Below are 23,026 nucleotides of genomic sequence, written 5' to 3'. Positions count from 1 at the left end.
GGCCGTCTATGGTTCCAGGGGCAGGACAGCCAAGCTGAGGCTCCCTGTCTCCTACCTATACAGCACCTGGCCCCAGGAGTCCCTTTGTCCCCCAGACACCAAGCTGGAGGGGACAGGGGTGAAGGACCCTAACACCCTGAGGGCTGACCCTGGACTCCCTATTTTAAGGCCACAAAATGCCTCAGCCACCCTGACCCAGAGGGTGAGACTGCCACTGGGGAGATGCACTGGATCCAGCCAGGCGGGTCTCCCCCGGGCTGGGGGTCCTCATGGGCCACCTACCAACACATGGACGCTGATATCCACTGGCACACAAAGACACACATGGCACAGGTGACACTGACACAGAGGTGCTGACTCACAGGCACACAGAGACAAACACTGACTCACGAGTCACCCAGGGACACACAAAGACGCTCATTCCTTGCAGACACCCCCCCCACACACACAGGCTAGCACACCCCTAGGTGCTCGCATCACACACCGTTAATGTCAGCACACACAGACACCCACATCCACTGCAGACCTGCTGGCACGTGCAGACATACGCAAGGACCAAGGATCTCAGTGGCTCCCTCGGGCACTTTGTTAGCCCAGGTCAAGCCACTCTGGAGTCAGGGCTGCCCCGGTCCCACCCCGACCTCCCTCTGGCAGTGCTCCCTGGTGCTCCCCCACCCCGCACACTCTGTCCACGTAACCATGTCCTCTCTCTCCAAACAGACCAGAACTCAGGGGCCACGTGTATGTGCTTCGGCTCAGCTGACATATGCTGAGTCCCTTTTCTGTATCCAGCTCTACAGATGTGGAGGTGAATAAGGGAGAGAGGGTCTCCATCATGGAGCAGCCAGAGCAGGGGACAGACGTATTCAAAGGTCATCTGAGGGCAGCAGGCATGGGGCACCACGGAGCCCCAAGGAGGAAGCGCTCTGGATCTCCAGCACCCACGCCAGCCAGGGCACGGGGGAAGCGCCTGGCAGGTGATAGGCCAGTCGTTTCTACTCTAGGGTTCTCCTGAGGAGCTTTTAAACATTTCTGATGCCAGGTTGCACTCCAGTCCAATTAAACTGGAATCTCTGGAGAGGGCCCCAAGCATTGGTGCTTTCTAAAAGAATCTCTGGTGGTTCTATTCTGCTGCCAGGCTGGGAACCACTGATTTCTATAATCCATTCCGCTAGGCAAAGCCCGTTGAGAGATTCCCATAACAGACCCACTTGTGCTGGGCATGAGGGTGGGATGGGGTCAGGGGAGGGTTGGAAGGCTCAGAGGAGGAGCTCACAGTCTAGTTGGGACAACAGACCCTGCACAGATGGGACAGTTAAGGAACAATACCTGCAGAAAAATGGCAGCATGTTCTGGGAACCTGGAGCCACTCATTCCAGATAGAGGCCTTGGCTGGGCCGGGAAGGCAGCCACGTTGGTCGGGTATCAGGAGGCCCCACTCCAGCCCTGGCCTGGCCACCCACCAGCTGTTGGTGATGATGATAACACCAGCCTGGCAGAGCTGAGATGGGCAGCGTTTACTCTGGTTTCCTGCCTGCCTCCTGGCATTGCAGTGCTGCCTCTTCTCTGCAGCTGTCCCCACCAAATGCTCCAGGAGGAGCCCTGTGACGCCTCCACCAAAGGTGCCTTCATTTCCATAGGGTCATCTGTAAGCTCTTTGTCACCCATAGAGGATAAAAGGTAGAAATTCAGGTGGTGGCAAGTAGCTTGAGACTACAGAATAGGGCTGAAGCGGCATATTTGACCAGCACTCCACAAACATTCATGTCACTCATGAAGATGGACATACTGACATACGCAGGCACTCACAAGAGATGGGGGTTAGACCCAGCCTCACATATGGATAACTGCACACGCAGATATATATTTGCACACACTCCTGCCAGAGATATACCCACAGTGGTACACAGACAACAGATGGGCCCACACATGCTCACACGTGCACACCCACACAGCCACATGCACACACGCGTGATGACTCACCCTGGAAGGGGTTGGGCCTCCTCTCTCCCATGGACCGCTAGGAGGGGGGCTCAGGGATGATGGTGAGGAGGAGGTCTAGGTCCCATCATGTCTGTCTCAGTCTCCCAACCCAGGACCAAGGGCACGGAGCCCTTTCCCAGTTTTGGGGCACAAGGCTCAGCTCCCAGGGAACACGGTGACCAGCAACTGCCCCACACACCACCCCCAGCTCTACAAACCCCTCCTCCTTCACTGACCCTGGGCGGGGAAGGGAACAGCCCATTAGACAGTGCTTTGTGGTGGAGGAGGACAGGGCAGCCCCCTACACACACCCCATCCAGAGCACCCCTTCATGGCAAGTATATAAGAAATGGAGGTTCCACTCTACTCCTAAAATCAATGTCCAATATGGGGGCGTGAAATCATAAAAGCAGGACTTCTCCTCTGCCCCTCTCAGAGGCAAGCCTCACCCCAGAAGGTGGCTTGGCCACCACGCCTCCCCCCTGGCTCAGCTGGAGGCTGAGGTTAGGCCAGCTGAGCAGGGCAGGGGCTGTGCTCTCAGGAATACAGCTGCTTGTGGGGTGGGGTGCAGTGGGATGGGGAGGGTGGGGAAGGGGTCAGTCTCCAGACTGTCTGGGCCCAAGGCCCTGCGCTAGATCCCTTCGAAGGGGGCACAGTGAGGGGGGTGGGATATGACATCCCAGGAATGAATGGGTCCGGGGATATGGGTGGCCTGGGCTCTCCGGCTTCTGGCCTTCGCTCTGGGAACAGAGTTGTGTGCAGCTGCTGCCTCATGTCAGAGTCAGTCCCGCTTGGCCCCCTCTGACCCCGGCCTCCTCCATCCCAGGGGGCCCCAGAGTCCAGCCAAGGGCAGGGCTTCTGTGTCTGCTCCCCTTCTGGCTCCTTCTGGTAAAGCCACGGGGCTGAGCTCAGCCTGGAGTCAGGGACAGGGGAAGGTCAGAAACACACCACAGGTGCAGCCGGGACAAGGCCTACGTGGCGCTGAGGTCCGTGGGGTGGTGGATGCCATTCAGGCGAGTCCCCTGTCTCTGCAGCAAAGAAGGTGCTGGCAGGTCAGATAGAAACTTGTGCTTTAATATATCTGTGTGTGTGTGAGTGTGTGCGTGTGTCGAACAAACGTCTCCGGGGCCTCAGTGCTGGGCCGCTGTCCTTGTTCTCTGCTCATCCTCACAGCCAATGCAGGCCCCCTCACTGGCGGGCGGCTCTGCCCCTGGGCACCCCGGCTGGCATGGGGTCAGTCTTTGGTACGATGCGGACACTTTGGTGTGCCGGGGGCGGGGTGGGGGGGCCACGAAGCGCTCATCATCTCTGCAACGCCAAGAGGAAGATGGCCACGGGCCCCCAGAGCTGTGGGCGGGGCTGCCAGGGGGCTCCACTGCCCGGCATCACCACCACTGTGACGAGAAAGAGAAGGGAGACAGGCCAGGGCTCCGGTCAGCTCAGCAGGGCCAGGGAGGAGCAGCCAGCAGGCCACGGGAGGGCTGGTCCTCTGCCCCCTCTCCGTGCTCACAGACACACTCGTAAGGCGTGAGGCGGTGTGCTCTGCCTGCTGGGTCCAAATCCTGGCTCTGTGGCTCACTAAATAAGACACAGAGCAATTCACTCAACCTCAGTGGCCTCAGTTTCCTCATCTGTAAAATGAGTCTAACAGGAAGAGCCACCCAGAGGACTGCTGTGAGAAATAAATGAGATCACGCATATACAGGTGTTTGTACCTTGCCTGGTACATCGTAATCACTTGGTAAACTCCAGCTGTTGTTATTGCAAACACCTGGCCCCCAGTGGTGGAGGGGGAGGGGTACACATTCACACCTGGACAAACACACACACACACACACACACACACACACACACACACACACACACACGGATGTACCCAGACACAGACGCTGCTACTGTAGCTGCTACGGTAAACTTAGTAAGCTCACAGGAGGGTCTGGTAGTCTCAATGTCCTCCATACGGCCCACAGCCCGAGCCAGGGTGGGGCCCAAGGTGGGTACCAAACACACCAGCAGCTGTTCCCACAGTCACCAGCACATGCATCCCATCACCCAGCCACTCTGAACCCCAATTCAGACAGCAACGCCTCCCGACACAGGTACCCACCCACACAGTCCCCCAGAGATTCAGCACCCCCGCCCTCTTTCCATCCTGCACCTTTATTGGGATCCATCTGCTTCCTGGGACACTCTCCCTTCTTCAGTGTGACGTCATCTATGGCGATATCCCCCAGGTAGCCCGAGCCTCGAACCCCCTCAAAAATAATCTGGGGTGGGGTCAGAGAGCAGGGAGCAGGGATGAGGGAGGTTCTGCACCACAGACTCCCAGCCCTTAGCCTCCGTCTCCCTGGAAGGCCCCCCATCCCTGCAAGCTTTCCTCCTCAGCTCCTGGGAGCAAGCCCTAGGCCCTCCTGAGGGCTCCCTGGCTGGAGCGATGGCCCAGGGCCTGGAGAGCTGTGAGGAGCCCTGGGCCCAGCAGACTCACCTGGAAGGGCCCGCTGGGGTTGATGGGCACATGCGCCTGCTGCCACACGTTGCCCTTATTGCCACTGAGGGACCAGGCGTGCGTGTCCAGTGCCCCTCTGTTCCGGGACCGCACCAGGAGGTTGAGGGAGCCTGTGGTGGGTGTGAGGAGAGGGGGCAGTGAGGGGGCACCCTCACCTTTCCCCATTCACCAGGCTCAACTCCCTACCACTGCCCGCCGCACAGTCCCCGCTGGACAGGACATTCTCCCCATCGCAGACTGGCTCGGTGTCCTGTTATCCCAGAGGGGACCTCAGCATGGGAAAGAAAGGGGACAGCAGCAGGGCTTCCATTTATCAGGACGATTGGCAAATTTTCTTTCATTTCTTCCTTTCCTTCCTAATCAGCTAATTCCCCCCACACACTCACTCACTCACACACACAAACACACCCACACACAGCACCCTTCCCCCCTCTAGACAGGGGAGTTGTCCCAGGACACTGGGGCCCATATCTGAACACAGAGCAGGATTCCCGAAGCACGTAATGCACACGCTTGGTGGTACAAGATACATGCAATGATTTCTGGAGGTACAGGAACGGACTTTAAAAATTTAACACCTGGAGGGTGGCGGGTGGGTGAAATGGGTGAAGGGACTAAAAAGGTACGAACTTCAAGTTATAAAATAAATAAGTTCTGGGGATGTAATGTACAGCATGGTGACTATAGTTAATAATACTGTATTGCATATTTGAAAGTTGCTAAGAGAGTAGACCTTAAAAGTTCTCATCATAAGAAAAAAAAATTCTGGTGATGGTTGTTAACTAGACTTATTGTGGTGATTGTTTTGCAATATGCACAAATGTCAAATCATTATGTTGTACATATGAAACTAATATAATGTCCATTATACCTCAATGAAAAATTTCATACTTATATATATGTTTTAAGAGGTGAATAAAGCTACTGTTTCAAACCCACAACTTCTCTAATATTGATGCTTAGGACAAAGCTAAGAAAAAAGGAGTGAGTTGATTTAAAGAAAGATATTAGTATAGGTGCTACATAGCTGTGGTAAAATGTGAAATTTTGGAGGTATTAGCCTAGGGGTGCTGAGCCCCTTTGCCCACAGACCCAGGGGCCTGGGATTGTGGAGATGCTGAGGGGCAATGGAAGAGAAGGAAGGGATCAGGCCTTGATGAAGAGCACCCAGGCAATGTCATGCCCCCTCGCCAGTTCTTCTAGCCTATCTCAAGCCCCCTATGACATAAAGACTTGGCTCAGAGAGAAGGGGAATCAATCTTAGACGGCACCTGGTAGCTGGCATTTCCATGGCACTGCCCCAGACAAAGCCACACCATCTGTGACACCAGATAGACGGACCCCCAGTGTGGGAGGGCCACCAAATGTTACCTGCCTGAGATTAAAGGAGTTGGCTTGGACCTAGGAGAGCCAGTGAGACAAAAGGACTGGGGACAGCTGGTGCCCAGAGCTGCCAGGTGGGGTGGGAGGGGAGGGGAGAGGAGGGACCAGGACAGCAAGAAACACCCACCTCTCCCCAGCAGCAGACCCAGGCCTGGGGGAGGAGCAAACAAAGGTTCAAGGCATGTGGAGAACCCTCACCAGCAGACGGGGCCCTGAGAGGGCTGAAGCCAGCACCCAGTGGGCCGGGAGATGCCACACTGGCTTAGGCAGGGCCCAAGCCCCAGTGACTTTTGGGCTTCTCACCAGCCCCAAAGGAACCTCCCTCTCTTCCCCTTCCTGAAGATCTTCCCCGGTTCCAATCCCCCAACCTCCAGGGTCCAACCTCAATCTCCAAACCGTTTCTTCCTCCTCCACCACCCTGCCCCAAGGACCCTAATGGGGGAACCCCACCTTTTCACTACTCAAATCAAAATTGAATTTCTGCCCCCTTCCCTGATCATCCCACCAGCTTCAAGATCTCCCCTCTTCCTGACAGCGTTTCACAGGGTCAGCCAGGGCCTTAAGGGTGCCTGCTCACTACATTCTTCCCTATCTTCCTGTCACCTCCAAAGCCACACTGAGTTATACGTTGCAGCCTGGACACAGTCCAGCTCTCCAGACTCTGGGCTTTTGACTGGGTTGTTCCCACTGCTTGAGATGCCCTCCCCTACTATGTTCCCCTGACCAAATCCTTTTTGTGCTTCAAGCCCTCTCTGAAATGTCACCTCCTCCAAGAAGTCTTCCCAGGCTTGAGCTGGGAGCCCTCTGTGTTTCCTGTGAACTCTGAGACCTTAAACTGCAGCTCCCCATGCCCAGACCACTCCCTGCTCTACAGTGTGGCAGTTATTGGGATTCATATCTTCTCTCCCTATTTGGCTCCTGAGGGAAAGTCCCCATCTAATTCCTATCTGTTCTCAATATTTGAATGCTCAATGAAGAACTTTCCATCACTGTCATCAGGACTGACTGAAAAGAGGCTTCTCAGGGTAAGAAGTCACCTCAGGGTTCATCAAGCCCAGCCCTCCCTACCTCCCCATCATTCATTCATTCCTTCATTCATCTAATTGAGCAGGCACTATTCTAGGCACCAGAGACACATCCATGAATAAGATAAAGAACTCTGCTTCCTGAAGCTTATGCTCTTTTGGCAGTAAGCACTATAAAGAAAATAATGCAGGAAAGGGATACAGAGGTATTTTACATGGGGCTGTCAGGGACCCCTCCAAGGAGGCCTGAATGAGGGGAGGGGAAGAACATTCTAGGCGGGGGGAAATATCACAAGCAAAGACTTCTAAGGCCTCAAGTACTTAAAGAGAAGCAAGGAGACCGGTGTGCTTGAACTGAGTAGAGTCAGGGGAGAGCAGCAGAAAATGAGGTCAGAGAAGCAGGCAGGGGCGGATCCGGTATGGGAGGCCTAGAGAAGATGGTGATGGAAGGGGACCGAGCAGGGGAGTAACATGACCTGGGACAGGGGTCACCTCCACAGCACCCCTGCTGGACAGTCCTCCTGTCCAGGCACAGGGTATCCCATTCCTTTGCTGGGAAGATCTGATACTTATAGGATCTTCCTCAGGTGGAATTCAAACCTGCCTCCCAGAAGCTTTCAGTGACTGGTGTTTGTCCCACCTGCTGGGGGACACCAAGCAAGCTCTGGAGTACAGACGGCTCGCCCAGGGCTTTCTCTGCTCCCAGGCACCTGGGCATCCCAGCTCTTAAGGCTTGATCTCCCAGGGCCCTACTGTGTCCAACATGCTCTTCTTGCCAGCTGGGTCCCCTGTGCCCCTCCTGAGCTGAGGATAAAATGACCAACTGTCCTGGTTTGCCTGGGATGTGGGACTTCTAGTGTTAAAAGTGGGAAAGGCTGGGGCAAACCAGGATTGGTTTGAAGTGGTTACTCTAGCTGGGCAGGGAGGTCCTGGTCACCCTCACCCCCACCTACCCCACAGGAAGCTTCTCACGAAGTCCAGACCCAGTCATGGGTGAACTGGATTGTGTGGATGGCCCGGGGGACCCCAGTGGATGCAGAAGGTTCCATCCCACCTCATTCTAGTTCATCAGTTCGGCCCGACCCATCACTCTAGCTGTGGACACTTCACAATGAGCCTTTAGGTCCACACTTGCTTAAAGTCACTTCCTCTACCATGCAGCCGAGGAAAACAATGAAGCTTTCTATGGTCTGTTAAGGCCTGATCACCAAGATGCACAGTTTAGAGGGAAAAGCAAGGCACAGAACAGCGTGTGTAAAATGGAGGGAAACAGAATGTATGTGTACTGGCTTCTACATGCTTAAAGCATTTCTGGAAGTTTGCCCCCAAAATCTAATACATTGATTGCCTCTGGGAAGGGACTCTAGGTGGCAGGAGGACTGAGATGGGAGAGGGACTCTCCTTATGCACCCTTTTGTACCTTCTGACCTGTGCAAAATACATTACCTTTCCTGTAAATATGCAAACAAACAAATAAATAAAATTAAAATTGTCATTTCCTCAGCAGAGTCTTCCATAACCAGCCCCAGAGTCAGTCAACTATTCCTTTTATCAGCTGTCTTGGCCTCTGTCCTTCTGCTGCAGACACACATCACAGTGGTCACCAAATCCTATCTGGTGCAATTAATTATTTAATGTCTGTCTCTCCCACTTGACTGTAGGTGCCAAGAGGATGAGGGATTTGTCCATCCTGTTCACTGCAGCACTAGATGCCTGGCACAGAGCAGGAGCTCTGGAAATGATGGCTGAACTGATGAGTTCATTGACTAATGTGGCACTCCTACCAGTGCCATCTCTTCCCAAAGGGCACTCCTTAGGTTCATGGTCATGCTTAGGAAGTAGTACTTCCCCTCACTGCTCACAGAGCAGCTCCCTTCCAACCCTGTGTTTAGGGCTTGGGAGAGTCAGACAGACTTGGGTTGCTGTGTGATCTTGGGCAAATGCTTAACCTCTCTGGTCTATATGGTAACACCTCCCTCACCTGGTGGTTGTGAGGGTTAATAAGACCACAGATGCATCCCTAACCCAGGATGTCACCTGGCACCTGGCAGGCACTCAATACATGCAACCTCTTAGCTGATTTCTCCATCCCCTCCAAGACTCATCCTGGTGGATCCATTTTCTTTGCAGACTCAGGAAGCCTTGATCATCTCAAAACCTCAGACAAGCTGGCTCTGGACTTCCCCCTTGCCCAGATTCTGCTCATATTCCCTACAAGGATCTGTGATTCAGCCAACGTGGGATGCCCAGGCCTTACCCGGGCCAGTCCCCAGCTTCCTGTGGACACCTCTCCCTGCCCCAGCACACACTCGTGCAGCTTACCTGGTCCCTCGACTCACCGATATGCTTCCCGTACATGTGGTAGAAGAAGGAGACGCAGTAGAACTTGGCGCTGGCGTTGTACAGGGGACTCACCAACCTTGCACGGTCCCCCAACTCCCGGGGCCTTGATGTCTCAATGAACATGTAGTAGCCTGCAGGGAAGGGGGAGATGTGCCAACAGCCTCCCCCTCACCCCTCCCAGGCCTCTTTCCATCTGATTCCTTTTTGGCCTCAGTATCAGCTGCCTGAATCCCAGGTGCCTCACACCACCCCACCCAGTCCTCCCTGCCTCACGGCACAACACAGGAGTCTGGGCCAGCAATTGTGAGTTCTTAGCTCTGCTGCAGTTTCTCTTCTTCCCAATCCTCTAGCAGCTCAGAGCTGTTTCTCTCCTCTCAGACCGGGGCTCCCTGAGGCCGGAGCTGTGTCTCCCCTCAGACCGGGGCTCCCCAGGGCTAGACCCCTCCCTGAAGCTGTTCTCCATTCCTAGCAGCAGGCCATGTCCTCACCCTCAGGGGTGCCACTTATGTCCGTGGGGGGACCAGTGTTGGGGGAGCGCTTGGGGTTCTGGGTGAGGGCATTCTGCCGGGTCCAGTCAAAGTTGTCTGTCAGGTCCTGGGTGTAGCCGCAGATCTTCTCATCCTCAAAGTGGCAGGTGTTGTCTGTATTCAGGGCAGAGTTGGGAGGGAATGAGACAAAGAGAGTCAGTCAGCCTCCTCAAGTCCCCTGGTCCAGCTTTGCCTTCCTGGTCACCCCTGAGACAGCTCCCAAGCATCCAAGCAGCGGGCCCAGGATCCCAGGGCTTCAGAAACCAGGCAATGGAACCCCTGACAAATCTATTCCCGGAACAGGACTTCCTAATCTTTTTTGTGCCACAAACCCTTCTGGCGTCTAGTGAAATTAAGAATCTCATCTCAGAATAATTATTTAGGTGCATAAAATGAAAAACACAGGGTTACAAAGGAAATCAATTATATTGAAATACAGTTGTCAAAATATTTAAAAAATAAATTTGTGATATAATAATAAGTGGGCTTCTCTATTATCTAATTAAATCACAGGATCCAGTGTTAGGTCTAACTACTGTAGTTTGAAATACTAATAAATGGAAATGATATTTAGAGATGGCTGCAAAAACTTTTAGGTGATGTGAAAACATTGGATTTCCACTGATGACAGAGTCACAGGTAGTGATTATACCACATTCCTACATTCATCATTGAAGATGTTAAATTTCTAGAAGTTAGGGAAAATAAAGAAGTAATTGTATGCCCTTCCAGGGTCCAGTTTCATGGACCCTCCTCATCCTTTGCAGGGGTGGTCCATGGATCTCAGATTAAGGACCTCTGCCCCAGGGAACAGAGAATGTAGATTAGCCTGGTCTTTCCATTTTTCTTTTGGGGACAGTGAATGGTGCTGAGTGAGGACAAAAGGCCCTGAGTTAGAGAGATGTCCTCCTGACTCCACCCTCAATTCAAGCCTTTAAGCCCCAGAATAAATCCTGGATGCAAATATCTCCAAGCCCAGCCTTGCTCCCTTCTGCTTTTTCTGCCAACTTCTGGCCTCCACACTATTTTCTCTCTGGGTTATCTCTTGGGGTCCCTCCCACCAGGGGAGCCTTTGTGTCCCTAAAGGGAAGGGGAAGTGGGTAGGGGTGTCTCACCTGACAGATTGGGAGAGTTGATGGCTGAGAAAGCAAGCAGGAAAACCAAGTCAGAACCAAGGTGTGGGGCTGTGCAGAGGGTGCCTGGGCTTAGGAACAGGGCCCCCAGAGTAGGCCTGGGGGCCAGAGGCTCCTGGCCTGCAGTGACAGAGTAGGACACTGCACATTGGAGAACCCCAAGCTCAGGAACCACGTGGGGAATATGGAGGGGTCCCCTGGGCATGAGATGGGCCCACCTATCCCACCACCACAGCCACCACCACCTACGCTCTGTGTAGTGGATGATGCGGGAGGCCGTATCTCCAGCCCCGAAAGTGGTGTAGGGCGTGAGGCGGACCTCGTAGCTGTGGGGCACTCGGAGGTCGGTCAGAATGTACTCCAGCAGCTGCCCCTTCTCCACATGCCGCACCGGGATGGCCTTCACCATGGCGTTTTGCTGATTCAACTGTAGATACAGGGAGTTCCCAGATGCCCGACACCCTCCACCTAAGCACCAGCCCAGGCCCTGGTGTGACTTTGGGGGGCAGCATAGGGGAGCAGAAAGAGCAAAGGACTAGGAAGCCAGAGCCTCAGTTTCCTCATCTGTAAGATAGAGCAATCACCCCTTCCATGCCCACCTCCCAGGGCTGTCTTAATAATAAGTGATAGTAACACGTATTGAAAAATTAATGTGTGCTAGGCACTGTTCTAAATGCTTTGCAATTATTAACTCATTTAATCCTCAAAATAATGATCCTATCAGTTGGAATAGTATAATTACCCCCGTTTTACAGATGAAGAAACTGAGGCCAAACAGATGTAGCTTGCCCAAGTTAATACAGAACTGAATTTTAGCTTAGGCAGTCTGCCTCAGAGTCACACTCTTACCCTCCACCCAACTACCCCTTAGTCTGGGCAGAACCACATGCAATTAGACTGGACTCGAGACTCGTATAGTGGCTCTGGGCTTGTGTCCTAGAGACTCTGTAGATGAGACTTAAGCTCATGCTTTAAGCTTCTGATATAAGAGTAGATTCTCTGTTTTCTGAGCAGGACTGGCTTTGCACCCCTTCCCCCACATGAACCCAGCAGACCCCTGCCTGATTCTCAGGGCTGTGCCCAGAGCATGGGTTCAAAGGGGACAGGTCCCTAGAGCCTCCCAGCTCCTGTGTCCAGAACACTTTTTCCCTGGGTCTGAAGAGTTATCTATAAGATGGTCAATGTGTCTCCAACCCCTTCCCCCTGGCTTGATGAGCATTCCCAGGGCCAGCCTGCACCTGAGCCTCTGTCCCCCTTGGCCCACCTGGCGGACACTGAGTCTGTAGTTGAGCAGAGGGTCGACAGCGTCAGGCTCCCTCTGGGTCCACTGCAGCACGTAGGAGTAATTCTTGGACAGCTTGTGGCTGCGGGTGGGGTTGGGGGTGTCGAAGTAAAACTCCGGGCTGTAGGCTTTGGCTGAGAGGGCCGGGAGGGGGGCATGGGGCCGTGAGGGGCAGGGGATGAGGAGAGACACAGAGAGACGAGGTGCGGGAGAGGGCGACAGAAGAGGATGCGTGGTGCAGAGAGAGGGTGGGGGGGAGACAGAAAGAAGGAATATTGTGAGGAGAGGAGATGGTGGGAGAAGAGGAGATTGGGGAGAATGAGGGGTAGGCGGGAAGGTGGGAGATGGAGGAAAGGGAGATTGGGAATCCAAGAGGTGGTGTTGGTGAGAATGGAGTGGAAAGGCCAAGGAAAGGACGGAAAAGAGAAATGTGGGAAGACACAGAGAAGGGATATTAGAGAAGACACGGGGAAGAGAATTGGATAGAAGACACCAAGAAGGGTCAAGGATTTTGAGGTAGAAGGAAGGGAAGAGAGATAGAGAGCGGCCAGAGACAGGGAAAGTGTGGGAGAACAGGGGAGGGGGAAGGAGGTGGGAAATGTCACAGGGGCCTCTGGCTGGCAGGGCTGGGTGGGGTGGGGAGGGGCTGGGGAGGGGTTGGGGAGGTGGCCAGTGACCTGTGGCCCTAGCCCCCCACTGTTGAGTGAGGAGATCCAAACAAGAGCTAAAGGGACACCCAGTCAGTCGGAGGCTGCTGGGAGAGCGGGGGCGCAGTAAAATGGGGGACAGGCACACCTGGGGCTCTCCTCTGGGGTGCTGCTTCTGACAGGGTACCGGCTCTCCCCAAGGGAGGAAGAGAGGGGAGTGGGTCCGGCCTTTCCCCTCCACTCTCACCACGACCTTCCCTCCTTTCTGACCCACCCACACCCATCTGCAGCCCCAAAATGCCCACCTGAATGACATGAAGAGATGGGGCTGAAAGGGATTTCTGGGCACCGAGGGGCCTGAACCTCTAGAGTGACAGCTCAGGAAATGTGTGCTGGCTGGCCCAGCGCCACCCACGACGTTCCAGAGAAGCTGTTGAGGCGCTTCTTCCCTCCTCTAAGCTACAGCTCAGGCCCCTCACATTGGGCCCGCAGTCAGGAAGAGATTTCCTATCTGCAGCCTCTAGGGCCAAGGACGAAGGAGGAGGGGCTTGAGAAGTGACGGCTAAGATGCATCGGTGCCCAGGGCTTGAGCGGGTCGGTCTAAACCTGACGTGGACAGGGCTGGAGGGAAAGCGATGCCTGCTACTCAAACAGGTGGAAGCAGAGAGCTGGAAGGGGTGGAGCCTATGCCTCACGTAGGCGGGGCGTAAGCCAGGCGTGAATGGGTCTTTAAAGGCAAGGGCCCATACCTGGCGCTCCTGGGGCTAGAGGGGCGAAGTCTAGGCCTAGTGAAGGGAGCGGGCCTGTCAAATGCCAGGAGCCGGGCAAGCTAAAACAGGCGAGGCTTAGGGCAAGTCGAGGCGGGCCTCGAAAGGGGAAGGCCTAGACCTAGAGTAGGCAAGTGGAGGGTTCAGGGCCGTGAGCGGAGGTCCTGGATATATCCGGGAGGCCTGCGCCGGATCTGTACCTGGCATGGGGGGGTCCTACAAAGGCAGGGCCCTAAACCAGGCGCAGTTGGGCCGGAAAGGGCGGGGCCCCAGGCCGAGCCTGGGCAGGGCTGGGGTTGGGGCGGAGCCTGGCCCCAGGTGGGCGGGGTTGGCTGGGGCGGGGCAGTCGGGACACTCACCCGAGACCTGGAAGAGGCAGGCAGCCGAGCCCACGTCGTTGGAGACGCTGCACTCGTAGCTGCCGCTGCTGTCGCGGGTGACGGCGTCGAGGCGCAGCTCGGAGTGGTCGGGGGCCTCGGCGGCTACGGGGACAGCAGGCGGCGGAGGCAGCAGTTGCCCTTTGAAGCGCCACACAGCCGAGGAGATGCGCTGGGGGCTGCCTCGAAGCAGCGAGCAGCGCAGCAGCACTGGCCGGCCCAGTGCCTGGCGCACGTCCTGGGAGCCGGGCTCCACCTCCGGCGGGACTGGGGGCGGGGGCGGCGGTCAGCGGGGCCTCTCCCCACCGAGTGGGGTCTGAGGAGCGGCCCCATGGGGAGGCGACGTACTCGCCCCTACTCCCGCCACCCCTCCGCCCACCCCCCAGCATCCTGGAAGGGTCTCAGGGCAGATACACACTCACAACATACAAAATAGCCACACTCATACCTCCCCGACCTGCAGATACCTACTCCTTCCCGGCCAAAACCTCCAGCCGAGCTTCCCAGACTGGGCCTCTATTCATGCCTCAAATGGTCCCCTCACCCTCCTTGTAATGAAAAGCAGCATAACGTCGGGATTTAGAGCATGATCTCCGGAGCTAGATAGCTTAGGTTCAAACCCCAGCTCTGCCTCTAACTAGCTGTGAGATCTTAGGCAAGTTACTTAACATCTGTGTGACTCGGTTTCCCTATTTGTAAAAATGGGTGAATAACAGAATCTATACATAGGGCTGTGGAGGGCTAGATGAGTTAGGGCATTAAAACACTCAGTGCGGGCTTCCCTGGTGGTGCAGTGGTTGAGAATCTGCCTGCCAATGCAGGGGACACGGGTTCGAGCCCTGGTCGGGGAAGATCCCACATGCCGCGGAGCAACTGGGCCCGTGAGCCACAATTACTGAGCCTGGGCGTCTGGAGCCTGTGCTCCGCAACAAGAGAGGCCGCGACAGTGAGAGGCCCGCGCACCGCGATGAAGAGTGGCCCCCGCTTGCCACAACTAGAGAAAGCCCTCGTACAGAAACGAAGACCCAACACAGCCATAAATAAATAAATAAAATAATTTTTAAAAAACCCAAAACACTCAGTGCTTGGCACGTGGTAAGTTAACTCTCGTCATTATACTATCAGAGGCAGTGTGTTCCCTTGAAGGTTCCTTCCTCCTTCCAACTCCCATTTTCACTTGGCAAAATCAGTTATTTCTTTGCTCACTGGGTCCCTGGGAATGAAGATGGAGTAGAAGTGCGGCAAGGGTCATGAACCTCCATGTCTTAGAGCACGGGGGTCAAGGAGGGTTTAGGGGTATCAGCAGAGGGGTTTGGTTGGACCAGGGTGGGTGAAGGGGTGAAGAGGGGGCAGGCCTGACTAAACCGTGAGGGACAGCTCTGGACGGTAGTCTGGGTGGGGCGGTGGGACTCACACTGCACGTTCAGCTGCACCTGGGCCTCGCGGGGGCGCACGTTGAAGCCATTATAGCGAGCCGTCTGGCAGCGGTAGGTCCCACTCATGTCGCGGCTCACGCGCTCCAGCCGCAGCTTCCCGTCCGAGGTCTCCTCGAGGGTCAGCCCCGAGGGCAGCAACGCAGCGTCCTTGTCCACACGGGACCAAAGCACAGGCGGCCGCGGCTTGCCCCGCACCTCGCACTGCAGCTCGGCGGGCGAGCCCTCGCGCACGGTCACCACGGCCCTGCCCTTGGGCACGCTGATGGTGGGAGGCACTGCGGGGCAGGGAAGACGTAGGAGCGGGGCAGGGAAGAGGTAGGAGCGGGGTTAGAGCTTCCCCTCACCGCGCCCCCCCCCCATCCCCCGGCCTCTGCTCTGGGGCTCCTGCTTCCCTCCCACTAAGTGCGAGCCTCCCTTTCCCATCCCCGATGTTCCACAGATCCTGCAGTATCTTCAAAGCAGAGCTCCCCTCTCCAAATCCTCTCCACCTCCTGGGTCTCTACCTCAAGGTCTCCCAACTCAGAAAGAGTGTTGAAGTCGTCCAGGCCAATTCTTTCTATCCCCTTACCCCCCACATTACTAAGTTTGGGGGATTCCACCTTTAATTTATTTATTTGGGGGGGTTCCACTTTTTAAATAGTTCCGCTAAATATCTTCTCCCTCAATCCCCTCCTTGCTGCCTACTGGCCCTGCTCTAGTGAAAGCCTCCATCTTCTCTTTCTGGAGTGTTATCACAGGTTGGTAGTCTGTCCCCCAACATCCTTACCCTTTCTTCAAAAGTGAAAGAATATCTGGGCTTTAGCAGGACACACAGCCAGAATAAAGACTGTATTTCCCAGCCTGCCTTATGGCTAGCTGTGGTCACGTGACTAAATCCTGGCCAAGGTGGTGTGAGTCTTTAAAGGGAGAGGCAGTGCCTCTCTTCCTCCCTGCAGGCTGGAATGCAGACTGATGGCTGCAGCTGGCACTGCCATCGTGGACGAGGGGGCACATGCTAAAGATAAAAGAAAAGCAAGACAAGATGGAGCCTGGGGCTCTGAGGATTTGGTGGAGCAGAGCCACTATTCCAGCCTGGACTGCTCACTTTTACATAAAGAAGAAATACACATCTATCTCATTTAAAGGTACTATTATTTAGGTTTTTTTCTGTTATTCACAGCCAAACCTAATCCAACCCAACACATTGCCCAAATTAAGGACTTTTAAAGACTTCCATGGGCCCCATCCCATATCACATCAAACAAATTAAATGTCTACATTAAATATAAATCGTAAATAACTCTACAAGGCAAGCTGAAGTCCAGTTATCTAGTTAGCATAATTTATACTCTGTAAACATTTATACATTTATTGGCTTTAATTCTGCAGTTTTCCCTTTGTATTTTGGAGCCAGTTAATTTATTTTTCCAATTCTAAACCGTCTACCCAGGTCCTTAAAAAGCTTCTATGCCCTAGGCATCAAGCTGATGAGTGAAATGAAGGAAATGGCCCTGTACCCCATTGATTTCCCTGTTTCTAAAACACCCCAGCTCCCAACCCTTCTGTGCCCCCACAAGATAAAGGGCTGTCCCCCCATTTTGAGGCCATGCTGCCCTCAGGTTAAAGCTCAAACTGCTTGGCTCTTCTGACAAGGCCCTTGTGCTCTGGCCTCTGTCGACCCCCAGCCTCATCTTCCTTTCCCATCCTGTGTTCCAGCTGTGGGATCCACTTGTAAGGAACATACTTCCCGGACACAGCAAGTCTCATATGCCTTGGGGGCTCCCTGTCCCTCCTCTCATGGGCTTGAGCATGGGCAAATGCTCACATGGAAAATGGCTCCTCTAAGAAGCCTTCCCGGACGACCCCGGGCAGCCTGGTACTCCTCTTGTGCCCCCAGGATGCTCTGCAGACCCCACCTTTAGCTCCTGAGTCTTATCTAAGGTTTGTCCTTCCTTTTCCTCCACCTTGCCTGACCCTTCTGCAACAGGTCTATCTCTCTGTCTAGGCAGTGAGCTCTGATGATGGGGCTGTGGCATTCGTGTCTGAGTTCCCAGCTCCTCACCCCAGACATGGCTCTGTGATTTGCAAAATGGATTTGTGGAATCTGTGGAGGCCTAGTCCACTCCCAAAGCCCAGCTCAGGTCTGTCTCCTTCTGGAAGCCTTTCCTGACACCTCCAGCGACACCTGGCCTCTCCCTGTTCAGATGTCAGGATGGGAAGAGCTTCCAAGGCCATCTGGTTCAATGTCTCCTAGAGGAGAGACTGAGGCCCAGAGAGTTGAAGAGGCTTAGCCAAAGTCAGCCAGCAACTCGGTGCAAGGTACTGGGGGCTGGAGATGAGATTCCAGAGACCTTCTCCAAAGTCACTCCCTCCAAACTCTTGTAATTTTCAAAGTGTAAACGCTTCAGGGGTGGCTGAGAGCAGGTTCTGAAGTCTGGTTGCCTGGGTTTGAATCCCAGCTCCACCACTTATTGATGTGTAACCTTAGGTAAGATTCTTAAGCTCTCTGAGCCTAAGTTTCCTCATCTCTCAAAACTGAAGATGAACCATCTACCCCATAAAGTAAATCATGAAGGCGAATGAGATAAATATAACATCATCAGAACACATAGTAAACACTCAGTAAATGTTGGCCATTATTTCATTATCGTTATTTATTATTATTGGAATAAAGACCCAAATCCTCTGCAAAATCTGGCCCCTGCCAACCTCTCCACTCTCATCTCACTCTATTCTCCCAGCCACACTCTCCTTCTTTCAGTGTGCCAAATGCTCCATGTACTTTCCTGCCTCGGTGCCTTTACACATGCTGATTCCTTGGCCCGCTTTTCTCTTCCACCCTCCCTTTGCTCTCCTTTGCCTACTAAAATCCTGCCCCTCCCTCAGATCTCAGATCAAACCTGCTCTCTTAGGAAACTCTTTCCTGACTCTCATGCATCACAGTTTGCAGTGATATATTTATTTGTGGGATGATCTAAAAAACATTTGCTACTGAGTTCAATGTAGCCTGTTTTGCCCACCACTTTACTCCAGGGCCTAGCATAATGTCTGGCATATAACAGGTGTTTAATAAATGCATATGGCATGAACAAATGGTATCCTCCTCACTGTGGCCTCCCTTTCCCAAGCTGCTGCCCCCACCTCCCCTCTGTGGGTCTCTCCAGCCCCCTCATACCTCCCTGTTGCCCCCCTCCAGCTGCCCACCTGTCTCAGAGGAGATGTTGACCTCGACGCTCAGGTCGGGCACAGGTGCCCCCGGGAAGGAAGCCACACACAGATAGGTGCCGTAGTCGCTGAAGTGTAGGTCAATGAGCTCTAGGCTGCTGGTGACAGCGGGCAACTCAGGGTCATTGCGAGTCAACAGCAGCCTCTTGGACATGCGCGCTGGCTTGCCATTCTTGAACCACTGGTAGGTCACCTTCTCCTGGGGCACTGCATCCACATGGCATGACAGCTTCAGGTCCTGGCCCAGCTGTATGTTCTCGCTCTCTTTGATCACATCTGGGGTGATCTGGAATGTGGCGTTCTTCATGGCTATGGGTGGATGGGGAGGGAAAGGTGGCTGGAGCTGGCCCAAAGCCAGGGTTCCCTGTCTCACTACCCCCATCCAGATGCAGTTTCTACCCTCCAACTGGCCTTCCTGGAGTTTGGGGGCTACGATCCCACTCCCAGGAGAAACCATCACTTTTTCTGCTTGGAAATTGTTCTCTCTCAGATGTGTTTCCAAAAGTTAAAAAAAAAGCTCGCTGTAGAAAAGTGGGTTAAGTAATCAATACAGCCACTGTTGACCAAACATACACTATGAGAGGCCCTGTTCTAAGCACTGTATGTGGGTTTCCTCATTTAGCCCATCCCACAATCTTTGAGGGAGGCATTTTATTGTCCCTATTTTACAAAGGAGGGAAATGAGGCTCAGACAGTTTAATTCACTTGCTCAGAGAAGTATTGGTAAATAGCCAATCTTGAATTCACACTCAGAGCCTGTGCTCTTAACTACTATGCTGCTTTATTTTTATTGTTGTTTTAAACCCAGAATATACAAAATACAAATTTTGGAAGGAGGCACCAGAATGTAATACTGGTTCTATCTAGAGAATGGGACTGAGGGAAATTGAGGGGAAATTTTTAACTTGCCCTTTTGCGCTGTTTAGCTCTTTGCAACAAGTTTGTGTCATAAAAAAAAAAAAAAAAAAAAAGACCAATACAATCATTTTACATGCAATTACATAAAAATACAGAGTTTAGAAAGAAAATGGTCTGGTCTCCTTTAAAAATCTAAATATTGTTTTATGTATGCCAAGAGTTAGACAGAATTCTTAATATTAGGTGCTCATTGGAAAGGACTCTGGTACAACAGCCATAAATCAGGACTGGGCTGAGTGAAGCAGGCTGTATGTCACCCCGAGAGGTGACCACAAGTATTTGATGAAAATGGCAATCTTATCAACCCAGGTTTTAAAGGGCATATGGATCAGGTGGGGAAGAACAATCTTCTGATGGGAAAAGTACCATCAAAGGAAACAGTAGTCATTAGATAACCACAGTTTGACTATTATCTTTCTCACTACTTAATCATAATTAAGTAAAAAGTCATAGAGAGCTAGCTTCTCTTGGTGAGGAGAGTCAGGGAGAGACTGGTCAGTGACAGATGAACAAAGAAGAGTGTTCATCAGAAAATGCTCAACTGAATTTGACAGAAGCTGTATCTTACTTTCAAGTGCTAAAGAGCTGGAAACAAGCCTGGATCTTTAAAAAAATTTTTTTTAAATAAATTTTAAAACAACCACCTAAAGCTGCACAAGCAGAAGAATTTAAAGTTTCCTCCTTAAAGCAGAGTAGTAAAATCAAGATCTTATCGAGCAGTTAATGATAATTACTGAGGCTGAAGTTTAGTTAGGAAAGTATTTGTACTTCTTTATATTGTGCTCCAAGTTTTTTTTTTTTTTTTTAATTTATTTTTGGCTGTGTTGGGTCTTCGTTTCTGTGCGAGGGCTTTCTCTAGTTGCAGCAAGCAGGGGCCACCCTTCATCGCAATGCACGGGCCTCTCACTATCGTGGCCTCTCTTAGTTGCGGAGCACAGGCTCCAGACGCGCAGGCTCAGCAATTGTGGCTCACGGGCCCAGTTGCTCCACGGCATGTGGGATCCTCCCAGACCAGGGCTCGAACCCGTGTCCCCTGCATTAGCAGGCAGATTCTCAACCACTGTGCCACCAGGGAAGCCCCTGTGCTCCAAGTTTTAATCATTTTTACATTTAGTAATTATCTTTATACTCACTGAAATGCTTTGCTAATAAAGATTTACATATGAGGTATGTGGAAATGTGTGTTATTTTCACTTTAATTCTATTAATCATGTAGAAACCATTGTACAGGGAGAAAGTCAGGAACTTTCTCTTAGAGTCTGGAATGTCCACATTTAGCTTTTTGCAGCCTCAGTTTCCCAATCTAAAAAAATCTAGGTAATCAACACCAGCCCTTCCTACTTCTTGGGTTGTTGAGGTTATATTTGAAAATGTATTGATAGATTGTAAACTGTAAATAAAACTTTATACAAATTTTAGTCCTGCCATCTGCTGGCAGACACCTGAATTGCAGGGAAATCAAGGTGCCTGGAACCTGCCTTCTCAGCCTACCTCCCCTACCAAGGAGAAGCAGACAGGCCCCTTTCCCATTTCAGTTCCCAAGGTACAGGGACCCTGTCTGCTTCCCAAGTTTCCTTCCACCCCTCCAGAGCCACGTACATCGCACCAGGAGGTTGACAGTCTTCTTGGCAGGGTTGCCCACATTGTTGGTGGCTGTGCAGTTGTAGTAGCCAGAGTCTCGGGCCTGCACTGAAGGGATGCTGAGGGTGCCACCCTGGGCCAGGGCACCCAGGGGCAGCGGGCCTGGTCCATGGGACCACTGCAGCTGGGGCAGGGGATCACCGCCTGTCAGCAGACACTGTACCGTCACATTCTCCCCAGGGTTCACCACCAGAGTTTCGTTCACAGACAGCTTCAGGGCTGGTGGCGCTAGGAGGACAAGAATGGGGTCTTAGGGGACCGCGAGGCAGGGCCAGATTTGGGGGAGGAGAATCAGGGAGGGAATGGGGGCCGGGGAAGGCCTGCAGGGGGAGAAGGGAAGGAGCAGGCAGGAGGCAGGAGGGGAAACACTTGTGGTGATGTGCTTGGAGTCTTGCATGGGGTGGGCACCACCTCCTGGTTGAGGACTCAGCCCAGGTGGGCAAGGGGATGGGTGGGGAAGTGCCTGTACCCGTGGTGTTGGTGAGCCGGAAGGTGACGGCCTTGTCCGGGATGCCACACACGTTGCGTACAGACACCTGGCAGGTGTAGCTGGCATAGTCCTGGGGCCGCAGGTTCTTCAGCTTCAGGACCTTGGTCTCCCCCTGGGCAGTGACCACTGGGGTGAGGGGCCTGCTTGGGTCTCCAGGGGTCTCACACACATTCACCAAGCACCAGAGGCTAAAGCAAATTCCTATTCAGGACTGAGCCTGGGGTGGATGGCACACTCCCCATACCCTGGGTTTCCATGGGTCTGAGGGTGTCCCGGTACACACTGGTCAGGACCAGGCCTCAGTTTCCCCATTCTAGGAAATGGAAGGGTAAGGAGGGAATCCTGCTCTGTCTTACAACCCATACAAATATAGGGCTGGCCCTACAGGCCATGGCTACATGTGGAGTTCTGACAGCCACCTAGGAAAGCTGCCTCTGAAAACTCTCTTGCAGGATGGCTTCATCACCATCTCCTAGGACTGCAGGAGAGCCATGGGAAGTGACTCATCTTTCTACCCCAACTCCTGCTGTTCCTGCCCATGCGTTCCAAAGACCCTGCCAGCCAGCAACAGGCAGGGATGACTTGTCTGCCCCAGGAGGTGCCTTTCCTAACTGGCAAAGTTCTTAGAGGACATGTTGCCTTGAGGACTCTCCTGTCCTCACCACTGCTCCCTGACCTTTCTGTCTCGATTTTGTCTGCCCCAGGTGGTCTGAAGCCCAATCAGAATGCTTGCTTCTGATGTCAGAAGAAACTTGTTGGAGTCAGGGCAGTCCCTGGAACTCCAGATGGTGAGGCTTCAGCCCCCCTGGCCCCCTCCCTTGTGGGGTGTAGGAGGAAGAATGTGGGGTGAGCCATGAGACCAAGCCAGCTGCCGCCCATCCTGACCTGGGTGTAGAGGGGCTCATAGATGTCGACCCCATTGTCCTGGCTGTGAGACAAGGTGTCCGAGCCCCGCTTCCAGATGAAGCGGGCAGGTGGGTTGGAGTTGACCGTACAGCGCAGGAACACCGTCTTCTCCTGGTAGAAGTTGCCTCGAACATCACTCACTGTCTGGTGTACTGTCAGCACTGGCTCGTCCAGGTCTGCAAGGGCACAGCCCCAGTGGAGTCAGATGCGTGATCCCCTAGGTGGAGGGCTTGGGCCCCTGGCAGCTCTCAGGGAAAGTTAAGCTACCCTCATGGGATGCTTCCAGAGAGTCAGATGCTCTCCCAGCCCTGCAAGCTTGAGCAACCTGTCAGAGGCAGGGGACTGGATGTGTTGGCTTCTCAGCAGTCCCTCCCCAGGGACCTGCATTGGCGGCGGAGGGGGGGATGTGTGTGTCTATCTTCACCCTCCTATCATGGGATGGAGGAAGCAGCTGCACA

At 53.4% G+C, this 23,026-nt stretch overlaps 1 protein-coding gene across 1 annotated transcript in view; it reads right to left on the bottom strand.

Moving 5' to 3' along the window:
* Window positions 1–2,291: 2,291 nt before the first annotated feature.
* The window catches only part of MDGA1 (MAM domain containing glycosylphosphatidylinositol anchor 1), a 54,390-nt gene continuing 33,655 nt past the window's right edge, over window positions 2,292–23,026 (bottom strand). Inside the window, exons 4-17 of the mRNA XM_036869191.1 lie at window positions 22,548–22,744; window positions 21,642–21,774; window positions 21,131–21,400; window positions 18,593–18,922; window positions 15,388–15,684; window positions 13,956–14,240; window positions 12,165–12,316; window positions 11,150–11,327; window positions 10,883–10,906; window positions 9,729–9,881; window positions 9,237–9,371; window positions 4,469–4,599; window positions 4,142–4,250; window positions 2,292–3,377 (exon numbers count right to left, since the gene is read on the bottom strand). Coding sequence (XP_036725086.1) covers window positions 3,286–3,377; window positions 4,142–4,250; window positions 4,469–4,599; window positions 9,237–9,371; window positions 9,729–9,881; window positions 10,883–10,906; window positions 11,150–11,327; window positions 12,165–12,316; window positions 13,956–14,240; window positions 15,388–15,684; window positions 18,593–18,922; window positions 21,131–21,400; window positions 21,642–21,774; window positions 22,548–22,744 — 2,486 coding nt within the window. The 3' untranslated portion in view covers window positions 2,292–3,285. The remainder of the gene's footprint in view (window positions 3,378–4,141; window positions 4,251–4,468; window positions 4,600–9,236; window positions 9,372–9,728; window positions 9,882–10,882; window positions 10,907–11,149; window positions 11,328–12,164; window positions 12,317–13,955; window positions 14,241–15,387; window positions 15,685–18,592; window positions 18,923–21,130; window positions 21,401–21,641; window positions 21,775–22,547; window positions 22,745–23,026) is intronic.

This window comes from Balaenoptera musculus, chromosome 11, assembly GCF_009873245.2.
Source record: "Balaenoptera musculus isolate JJ_BM4_2016_0621 chromosome 11, mBalMus1.pri.v3, whole genome shotgun sequence".
NCBI classification, from domain to species: Eukaryota; Metazoa; Chordata; class Mammalia; order Artiodactyla; family Balaenopteridae; genus Balaenoptera; species Balaenoptera musculus.
Note: the sequence above shows the minus strand (reverse complement) of the source record. Positions and strands in the feature narration are given on the sequence as shown.